General features: G+C 34.4%; 1 protein-coding gene across 1 annotated transcript in view; it reads right to left on the bottom strand.

The window, feature by feature from the left end:
* The window catches only part of LOC139726445 (kielin/chordin-like protein), a 48,115-nt gene extending 45,927 nt beyond the window's left edge, over nucleotides 1-2,188 (bottom strand). The window contains exon 1 of the mRNA XM_071637401.1: nucleotides 1,953-2,188. Coding sequence (XP_071493502.1) covers nucleotides 1,953-2,089 — 137 coding nt within the window. The 5' untranslated portion in view covers nucleotides 2,090-2,188. The remainder of the gene's footprint in view (nucleotides 1-1,952) is intronic.
* Between the last annotated feature and the right edge of the window lie 9,598 nt (nucleotides 2,189-11,786).

The raw sequence follows: 11,786 nt of genomic DNA on the forward strand, positions 1-11,786 counted from the left end.
AAGTTGGGGGGTCTTTGTATTTGAAGTATGTTTGAAGACAGCAACTTAAATCAAAGATTCCAACTTCTCTAAAATCAAAACGTAGAATTAAGACTGATACCATCATACGTTAATCTACACTATCAAGACTGTACTCGGAGATATCGATGCATAGATAAGTCGCCGTCAAGATAACATTTCACATTAATGGTGGTAAGAGGACCTCTTCAAACCATCCACATCCAGTTACGACTTGGTCCTCTGATTAGACTTTGATATTTGTTATACAACATGTTGCTGGTTGAGTGAATTATATATTGATAGCTTCTTGAAGAATCAGAATGTTTTTAGGCAAGGGAAAAAAAGGTAGAAAGTCTATACTGATGCTATTGACTACATCCCTTTACCACAACTTATATTTCCCTCAGATGTGAGGAAATTCTTCCAATCATTGAATCATCTCTTCTCCCAACCATCTAATTTACAGAACAATTTACGGGAATGTATATGCGTATAGGTATATCTTCAGGTTCTACACTTATGATGTATGGAGTAATAAGTCTTCTTTCCAAGGCAGATACTGTGATAGTGATACACAGACACCGTAATGTTGTTTACATGGACAGTGACAATAGAGACGCAAAAAGATGTTGTGTGTGTGTGTGTGTGTGTGTGTGTGTGTGAAATTGAAAATGATTAAATGACTCAAATGACTGGAATCACTTTATAGTCAGTGATGAATAATGTGGAGGTGTGTGTTAGCACAAATGTTGGCACAACAACGCATATGTTTTAGTGTGATGAATGTGTGCATCCTACCTCCTTATAGTGATTGTGTCTAGTTGCTATAAAAAAGAAATCTTGCACTCAGCTACAATTATTTCAGCACATATTGTACGTAAAACGACAAGGCTTATTCTGTTTTTACTCCTTCGTTAACTTTCCAAGACTTATGTCTACCAATGGCTTATCCCCCAGTTGTGATGTTACAGTGAATCTTCCGCCAAGATCACAAATATTCATATATATATAAATATAAATAAATGAATATATATATATATATATATATATATACATATACATACATATATACATGTGTGTGTGTGTGTGTCTTTATGTCAAAATAAGGAGTTTAGATGAAAATAGATAAATGCAATTTTTGAGTTTTAGATATGGCATCATCAAAAAGGGAAAAAGTAAATCTTTTCGACGACACTGCACCTTTGATATGAAATGAACTGTTTTGCAGATATCATCAAGATTACCACATGTTTCTTAGTTATTAGATTCTTTTTTCCCATCAGCTTTCATCTCACATTTCTCAATTTCTCAAGGTCATTTTGCCTCAAAGATTCTGCTAGGATCGAAAGCTCAGGCCCCTTCGACTCCAATTTACTCCTTGGCTCGCCACTATTGGATAAGCAGTTTTCAGCAGCCTTTTTTGCTACATTTCTCAATTTTGAAGAAATTAGTACATCTGTTTTGCATTTAAACCATTCAAAATATGATTTCATTCTGATACGAGAGAGATTATCCCAGGAACATTAAAGACACACAACATAATTACACCTGTCACAAGTAACACATGAAATGAATGATAGTAAATAGCAATGACACACAAACCTGTTGCTTGATACTTGAGTAGCGAAGTATAGGGTCTCCATACCGTCAAGCCTCGACTTATTGTGGAGACCCTTCTGTTTTAGTTCTCTAAGCTGTTTGTACTTGTTTTATTTTGTACTAAAACTATGTGTCGATATGCTGTTTGTCTTAATTGTATGACTTGAACACAATTATATCTGATGTAACGGAATTAAGCAGAAATATATCAAATCAATCAAATCAAATCAAATACTTGTTCTTGGGATGCTGTTGTTTACTTATTATCATGGTTAATTGTATTAAAAATTAAAACAAAAAGGAAAAGGTATACAAAGTACTAACAACTTTATAAGCTGGAAATTTGTTGTTACCTGCATTGGTGGGTCGTTGAGAGGAAAATAACCAAGGCAATGAAGATATGCGGCGAAGGCGTCTGGCGCGCCATGTTTCGCCCGAATTTTCGCTGTCGTCGTCTGCAGTTAGAAGTCCTTATAGATGTATATAACATGCACGCTTTGAAAAATACTTTCTGGCTTTCAAAATCGCGATGGGCCCTTCACGCTGGGATCGCGATATATTTTGCTCTAGCTCTTAGCGAGGCCAGAAGTCTTACTGGCGCGCATGCGAAACGATCAGGCCTCTTCTCTGTTCTTTTATTGCTGACGCCTCGCTGTTGATTGTATCGATTTTCACGAGTAAGCAAAGCAGATCAAACCAATCAGAGAAGAGCAAAAGAATTTTACGTGCACTGGAAGCTTTAACCGAAAGGGTCATTCTTCATGCCTAGACTTATTTCGGGACTTTTAACCTGTTGAGGACGAGTCCCGAGTATACTCGGGCAGGTGTCTATGGGAAATGCATGTTGTAGTAAAATTAGTCCGTCCTCAACGGGTTAATGAAAAAGAAAAGCAAACAGCAATCATGTCTGATACATTGTTAATGTAAATACACATAAAGAAGGTTAAAAAAGAAAGAAAATAACACAAAGTTAATACAGTGATGAATTTTTGTAAATTATATTATATACATATACCTTGTAGAAATGAAATGATTAAATGTGAATAAACATATGAATTTTATCAGTTTGATATATTCGAGTTTCAATGTGGTTAAAAAAATCAAGCAATTGCCATATGCCATGATTTTAAGAAAATCTTGAAAAAATATTTCTTGTTATGAAGCGAGTGCAATATCATTGAAAAGATTTATCTATGCTTGTTGTTTGATGATAAACTTGCTTTACAAATTTCAAAATGCCGTGTTTCTCTTGATTCAGCTTACATACAACGTGTATCACAAAATTCATACTACGTTCCCACGTAGCAATTTCTAAAGTAGCTGGAAAAATGAGGAGAAAATCTATCCGTTTAGATCATTCATTACTTATAAAAATCGAATATTGTTGGCTAAGTTATGCAAAGCATGTGAATAAATACAACCAGAGACCGTTTTTCTTATGATATTCTTCATTCGAATTTTGTTCGATATCACGAATTCACAATCAAACGAATACAGTCAAGAATCTTATGTAGATTCATACAAAGTATAGCAAACAACCTACAGCCACGATAACAATACAAAACAGTAGATAAATGTTTAACAATATAAAAATTTACCTTGATCAATTTGATCAAACGCTATGAGTGTGCATATGTATATATATATATATATATATATATATATGTATATATATATACTTACATATATATATATATATATATATACTTACATATATATATATATACACATATATATGCACACGCATATATATATGTATACACTGTATATATATATATATATATATATATATATATATATATACATACATATACTTATAATTATTTCCATACACAAACAGGAAGTTAGAATAATTCATTGTAGTTCATAAGATATTTAAATATTTCAATATTTCTACCAGATTGAAACAACGTGATACTTTGAATGCAGTACGCGTAATATCTTATTTCAAAGAAATTTGCATAATTTCCATCAATAGAATGAATTCAAGTTGCTTAAATTTCACTGGAAACGAGAGAGGAAAAGAACTTTTTTTTTTGTGCTGTACCTAATTTTTGACAAGCGTATGATATCAAACGAATAGCGCATCATAATCACTGTACATGCAATTTGTATCTCTTTCTACCTGTACCGTTTCTTTTTCTTTGCTGATTTCTTAAGTGTGTTTTTACTGAAAGATTGAAAAGAGAATACATGAGGGCTTACACATGATTTAAGTGAAGCGACTGTTTTCTAGTCTAAGGAAACAGAGCGAGAGATCCATTAAAAAAATCTACGAGGGTCATTTAAATAGCATCACGAATATGATCCGTGACAGTCTATAATCACTGCCTTCATTTAAAATGAACTTAAACCCAACACAGATATTTAAAGTACAAATCGACGTCATTTTTGCATTGTATTTTAAGAAACGAGTAAAAACAGAAAAAAGAGTTTTTCTTAAATTAACATTTGATAGACAATACCAAAAAAAAAGAAGAATTAGATGCTTTGACCTTCCATTGTATGTTGTGATTTTGCATTATGTAATATTGATACGTGTGATTGAAAACCAAATAAATAAATAAATGATAACACTTTTAATAATAATGATAATGATAACAATGTTTTGAAGTATTTTATTCAACCCACGGAATTTCAAAGAAGCGATTTTGTAATCACCGCTAAACACTCTCATTGAGATGTACATACGCAATAATTCACGTATTTATGCAATATATATATATATATATATATATATATACATATATATATATATATATATATGAGACAATAATGATATTTATTTCATTCTTCCAAAGATGGCAGAGGCGTACGGTACGAGTATCAGCATCATCCCACGATATATATATATATATATATATATATATATATATATATATATATATATATATATATGTATATATATATATATATACATATTTATACATACATATTGTCATTCATTCCTCTTACTGTTACTATCATTGTCTGCAGTAGTAGTAGTAATAGCTTCAATATTGCAATCGTCATTATACCTATCAATACTGCTGTTTTAATTTTAGCCATTTTATAAGAGCGGATGATAAAGCAACTGGTACGTAGTTTTTTGTTTGTAAGTTTTTCTTGAAGATTTTAAAACACTACACGAAAATTGATGCAAAGGGTACATTGACAAGCTTTATTTGTAATTATGATTACAGTGAAAAATCAGGCCCATATCTGTATCGTCTCATTTTCAAGATTACCTGTAAAAAATTTGTAATCATGTGCATAATCATAATGTCATTACATTGACGGGGTTTTTATTGAAGCATGTCATGAAAGGGGAATTACGTGGACTGGAATACTTTGATTCTTTTGTCTTGTTGCTTTTCCTATCTTTTTTTTTTCTCAAATATTTCACTTTTGCAGTACACTTTTCTTTACCTGTATATTTGTTGTTTCTTAATTTTGTAATTAGTATAAGATGATTGCGCAAATGCAAACAAACACACACACGTTTTGCACATTAAGTCCTAGCCTTTTACAAAAGATATTTTCCTGTTTTTGTTAATGAATTACCTTACTTAACTGCACATAAACCTGTTGCAATTCAACGAGTTTTGGAATCTGTTAAGCCATTTGATTTTAATACCGAGCTGTTGGCAGTCGTACATTACTACTTTAAAACAACAAAAGAAGGGATTACAAAAAAGAAAGGAAAGTCATACGTTGTTGGCATGCCTTGTGTATTTGATTTTGACATATTTGCTCCACCTCTGCAGTTGGCTGTATTTGCCATCATTGATTTTTAGAAATCAATTATTGAGAAATACATTTAGAGCCCTCGGAAAGAAGGCAAGATCCATCACGCAATAACGTTGACAGGGGGATCTAACACAATTTATTTGTTAAAACAAACGTTCTTGTATTTACCAAAGCACAGAACTACAAGTAATTCCAGAAAGGTAAAAAAAAAAAGTTTATATCAATACGCTGTTTTAAAGATAACAACCTCGGGAAGGATGTACATAGAAGGCACCAGGTCATATCATTTCTGACATCACGACAAAGCTTGATAGTGATTCCTTTAGTACATCTGTCCTCTCCTTTGCCTAAATGAAACGGACCAACAAAGAATTCCGCATTTTGAAAAAAAAAAAGAAAAGCTTGGCATTTCAAGGTTTCAAGCAAAATTAGTGCTGTGACCCGATTTTGACGTAATTTGTACCCTTGCTTATTCAACCCGATTGTGCAAGGACGTTATGAAATCGGCAATATTCGTCCTTATTTCGCAACAGTGTGCAACAACGGGCTAGATATGGACACCAGGGTTACTATGGCTAATGAGGGGAAAGAAACACTTACAGTATTGAATAACTAGTTGTAAGATAAAACATTATTTTCCAGTAAAAGAGAACTAACTTTCTCCAACACTGCGATGCACGGAGTTTACTAGCAGAATGCAGACCGCAATTTGATTGTTGTTTAGAAACGGAAGACTGACACGCCGGTCCACCACTGTTGTTGAAGGCCCTACTGAGTTTGGCGTTATTTTCCGAACTCTGTATTTCACTTAAGGTTTATGAACATTGCATATACTCTAATTTCCCAATTCACAAACGTTCACGAATCTCATGTTGGGCACGTCTCACATATTCGCCTACATGTCTTGCGATACATTGTGTTTATGACTGAATAGGGATGTTCCATCAAAGAAGTAGGAATCTTCGCAAATTAATGAATTTACGAGATTTATGCTAATTCGCCCATTTATAGAAGCAATTCACACTTGCCAAACTCCACGTACACAAGGTATGATGAAAACATGAACACGAAAGAAAAGGAGGGGTGAGGGACTGAGAGTGATTTGGATGCTATATGCTTAGTAATGTTGATGATATCGAAAAAGCACTTTCTACTTTTGTCCAGCGATATTAGATTAACGTTTAAAATTGTGTATTTGTAGTTTATACGTTTGTGATGACTGTTACGAAGAGTCTGTAAAATGACGGAAACACTAATTTTTACACAGCTCGTGTACAATGTGGTATCACATTCCACCACTTCAGAATGTCTGCAAAAGTGTAATTTATAGGGCCATATCCTTGCTTATAATGATTTCATGAATTTGAATACTACCTTATAATGTACCACATGGAAATATTCTCTACTTAGCCCTAATTTTCGGCATTTACGTTTAAAATCAAAGACAAATGTTTAACTACAATTTGAGAAATTTCGATGGTGATTCGTGTGAATAAAAGCACCTGCTGATGCCCAGCCCCTCCTACCAATGATGTCCAGTATTGATTTTGGGAAGTGCTTTGATTTGTACGTATTTGAACAGTGAATGCACGGTGTTAGCTTAAGTAAAGAACGTTTATGTCAGCTGTCACTAAACTGTGCAATACACAATCAGAACTTGATTATCTATTGATCTTCAAAGATAAACTTCAATGGAGAAAAAAAAAATCCCATGTGTTTCCCTTGCATGTTTAACTTTCCAAAAAGTAAAGTCAACAGTGGCACCATTACGCACACTTCACTGATTTCAAAGGATAAAAGATGTAAAAAAATCCAGTAATTGCTTTGATTTTTTTCTTTTCTATGCTAGTTATCATAAACGCATACTGGAACAAAAATAGTTGCAATAAGCCTTGATTTGATGCTCTAAGACAAAATGTAGGCTTCGACTCTCCCACAAAAAAAGAACGAAATACTCTTGAAACCTCGAAAACGTGAACTTGCTTCATTAAGTTCCACAAGGAAGTATTTTTACAGTAAACTGCAAGCAAGCCTGGTTGAAACCATTTCAGAGAGACTGGTCTATGTTTAAATGTTACTTGTTACACTCTTTTTTTCTTTATTTCATTTTTTAATCAATATTATGGATATTCCCTCATACTTTACTTTCCCCTATATGGTGAGAAAGGAGCTGCATTGATTTTGTACAACTGTGCAGATATCATATCGTAATTATACTGTTGCTGGACATGAAATAAATGAAATGAAATGACATGAAATGACATGAAATGGTCTACTTTTCAGAATTAATAGATTAGTTGTCAATATCATATTTTCTTCTTAGACTTTCATATGAAGATGGGAAATACCAATGGCTGGTCCAGTAGATATATGGGTTTCCATCTCTCTCTCCCCTTATCTCTCTCTACGTTATACCATTATACCTATATCTAACCATATATATCATAATGTAATAATCTCTGTTATATGCAAATACACACACACACACACACACACACACACACACACACACACATATATATATATATATATGTGTTATATATATATATATATATATATATATATATATACAAATGTTATGGATCGTCACCACAACCATACATAACCAAAGAGCTCTGTTATATTGTATATGCATATACATATAGATATAATATATGCTTTACATTTTGCACATAAATGCATGATGTGTAAATATGCTATCTTGAATGTCGTGATTATTCACCTCCAAGGGCATGACGACATCGCTAATTGAGGAAATTCCTTGCTGTACTCTTTCCCCGTAAACAATCGTGTATTGTTCTCTTTTACACCGCTTATTATCCCCCTCTTTCTTATTATGTATGTATGAACATATATGTGACAGTGCATCACAAATCGAACAAACAGTCGCACACACTGATTTTGTGTGAGGACTGAAAATAGTTGAAATGGGTTGATCTGGCCAATCTTGACTTTTTCAATACTTTCTAAAAGAGCAAGTCTTCATATACATTCTGCTAAAATTTGGGATCATAAAACGAACAGGAAAATGCTCTTTTAGCGGTTTATCTTGAACTTTCTTTAGAATAATGTGATTAGGCGTGTCTTTACAGTCCCTTTTTCATTTCTTAAAAAAAAAATATGTAGAAACTTTTTACTTTCATCTCTTATAACTTTAGAAAAGATTAGGCTACTGCTTTGAACGTTGGCATTAATTATGGACGGCATGTGTTGAAAGCCATGCTCAATTTCAGCTTAATCGGATAATCCTTTCATTGTTGTTACTCCAGCAGTTTACATCCTATTTTTTGTCCCTTTCATCGGACAGCTAGCAAGGCTTGGTAAAGATTAAGAGCTTGAATAGGACCTGTGCTTCAGAGCCTCTTTTCTCAGTTCACTCTGTCATAAGTGTATGCTTTCTTTCCGATATTTAGATAGGTTAGGAGAGTCAGTTTGATTTGAGTTATACATCATTTTAAACCTTGAAGAACTAGAAATCCATGTCTGGCGACTATTTGTTGGTTTTGTGAAGCAGGGTCACATATGATATGTGTATATTATTATTATATTACATTAGACTACATTACCCAGAAGTATAGCTATACTGTTCATACAAATATGTATTTATGTACTCCGCACATTTACATAAATATAGTTATAGAGAAAGAGAGAGAGAGAGAGAGAGAGAGAGAGAGGGAGAGAGAGAGACAATACAAACATACATTTTGTTTACGTAAGTTTCTCATGTCTGTGCTTTAGAGTTTGTGTGTATTTGTGTGTTTTCCTGCACTATCATAGCAATAAACAAATGTATTAATCTAAAAAAAAAAAAAACGAACTAAAAAAATTGCTGAAGTCTTTATAGAACAGCTCACTCATTTCACCACACACCCCTTTGGGCTCCCCCTTTAATGTGTGTGGTGTGTGTGTGTGTGTGTGTGTGTGTGTGTGTGTGTGTATTATGAACAAATGACTTTAAAACAACACAGTTAACGGAAATAAGCAAATCTTCCATGTTGTTAACATGCACTTTTGACAAATGCATGTTATTGTTCTTTTCTGTATGTATATTACTCAATAATGCTGCGTAATATTCTGATACAGATTGCACAAGTATGCAGAATTCTTAGCCTTCCGCTTTAATGCGCTCCTCACTTATAATACATATGTGAAATTACATAAACAGAAAGGGCTAAGAATACTAAGTAAAATTGCGTAAAAAACGGAAGGCGAAGAATACTTGCACACTCGTGCAATCTGAGTGATATCAGGACAGTCTCCCCGTATTTACCAGCTATCATGAGCACAGCTGGAAGCATAATTGGATCAATACGATCGATACTATTTATATTGCTAATTTGTGCCACTCCCTGATAAAAAACATTTCACAGGGCAAAAAAAAACAATGAAGTGTAGAACGAGAATATCGACAGATGTTTTGGATGGCACGTAACTTCACTTCCGAACCGTTCCAAACTGGAAGAGAAAGAAAGAAAAAACAGGTAACTGGGAGTTATGTAAATGTTCCTTTCACAACTATTTTCTGATTGTTGCTGATAATGGGAGAGGGGTAGGACACTTGAGTGCAAGTTCATGATAAACGGGATAATTAGCGAGTAATATGTGCGTTAGTAGCTATGTTTTTCCATATTCATTGGACAATAACGGTTAAAAATAGTGACTCTTTATGCAGTGACTATTTATTTAAACCTTTCCAATTTGAATATCTTGAATTTCTTCTTTTTTTTTCCCCGTCCACAGTGAGAGGTGAAATGAGCTACAGAAACACAACTTTGCCAGCATTTATTAATTCACGTAGAAATTATGCCATGCTTCCTATAAAGAAAACAAAACACAGATGGGAGAGCAAAGAAACTTTAGAAAGGTATTGTACATGGCGAGCTTGAAGAAGAAAGAAAATGAAGATCAGTCTTTATTACAAATGTCATCACAAGACCATTGGCTTTAACAGCAACCTTGCATATTCCAGGGGCGGGATCTAGGAATTTTGTAAAGGGAGGGGGGCGCAGCTAATAGTTCTGGTGCCACTTCCGGGTTTCATTTATTTTTTCTTTTTATTTGTTTGGTTTTTAACGAAAAATAAAGGGGGCGTGCGCCCGGTTGCGCCCCCCCCCCCCCCCCCCCCTCTGGATCCATAACTGTATTCAATACCTATTCACTTCTTTCTCTCTTTTCTCGCTTTCTCGATGTCATGTGTCATGGGGGTGGGGCAGATTATGTACGGCATCCAATCTCTCCTCTAGAACCTTAATAATAGATTATTATGACGATTTCTTTTTTTTTTTTCTTAGGAATGTATAATAGTGGGCAAAGTGAGTACGAACGTATTGGTGTGCATAGAAAGAGTTAGAAGAGCCTGGGGGCTTGCGGTGAGATAGCCAGCATGTTTGAATCATGTACATAAAGCACAGAAAATCAGGTCTCCAAAGGAGACACATAACCCCGCCTGGGTCTCCTGGCCAAAACCCGCGGAAAAATGTTGACAATGGTGATACGGCATTTACTCCTGCGACAATCGCTCCGGTCTTCTTTTCCAAGGGTTAGGGTTGTGATAGGATTTATGTTTAGTTTGATGTGAGAATTAGGCTTGGGGTTAGACTTATGTTCGTGGGTGAAAATTATGCTTGGCTTAGCGTTCAGATATTCTGTTGGAGTAATTTTCTTAGGAACAAATGTGATAGAACCGTTGAAAATATCTGAAGGTTGGTCTTTATTGGCTAAGAATGAAATTCAAATTTACTCGAAGCAGGTCAATCGGTCAGTGTTTTCCATGTCGTCCTTAAATTAAAGGGTTTAAGGTTTGTCTTATCGGCATTTCGGGGGAAAACAAAAATGACGACACAAGAAATCCACTGCAAAATCCAAAGCAGCAAAGTGCATAAGTCAGCAACGCATGGCAGTCAAAGAAACACATGTGTCAAGTATAATTATTCCATTGCAGTAGAAAGTTTTTTTTCCAATTCTCATTTCACAAATTTTTTTTGTTCAATTGGTATTTCTATATGACCCTGAACTATGACCAAAAAACACAAATTCACCAGACATGGACTTTTAGGTAAGAACAGATTCTGAAAGAGCAGACGTAAGCTTTGAAATGATGTAAAACTCGATTCAAATGGACTCTCCTAATCTATTCAAATATTGGAAGGAAAGCACACACTCTGTAAAAGTGTAAACTGAGAAAAGAGGCTCTTAAGTACAGGGTCTATTCAAACGCTTAATCTTTACTAAGCATTGCTAAGCCATGCTATCTGCCCGATGGGACAACAAACGGATGTAAACCACCGAAACAGCAACAATAAACTGAGTTGAGCATGTTCTATCAAAACATTCTGTCCATGATTAATGTAAACGTTCAAAGCAGTAGCATATCTGTTCAAAAGTTATTCGACTCAGTTGAAAATGGAAAAGGAGCAAAGGATTTTCACGAACGAAACAGGGGTCTCTAAGACATACCT

This window comes from Diadema antillarum, unplaced genomic scaffold (assembly GCF_040938485.1).
Source record: "Diadema antillarum isolate AM-2024a unplaced genomic scaffold, OU_Dant_1.0 seq00000083_RagTag, whole genome shotgun sequence".
NCBI lineage: Eukaryota > Metazoa > Echinodermata > Echinoidea > Diadematoida > Diadematidae > Diadema > Diadema antillarum.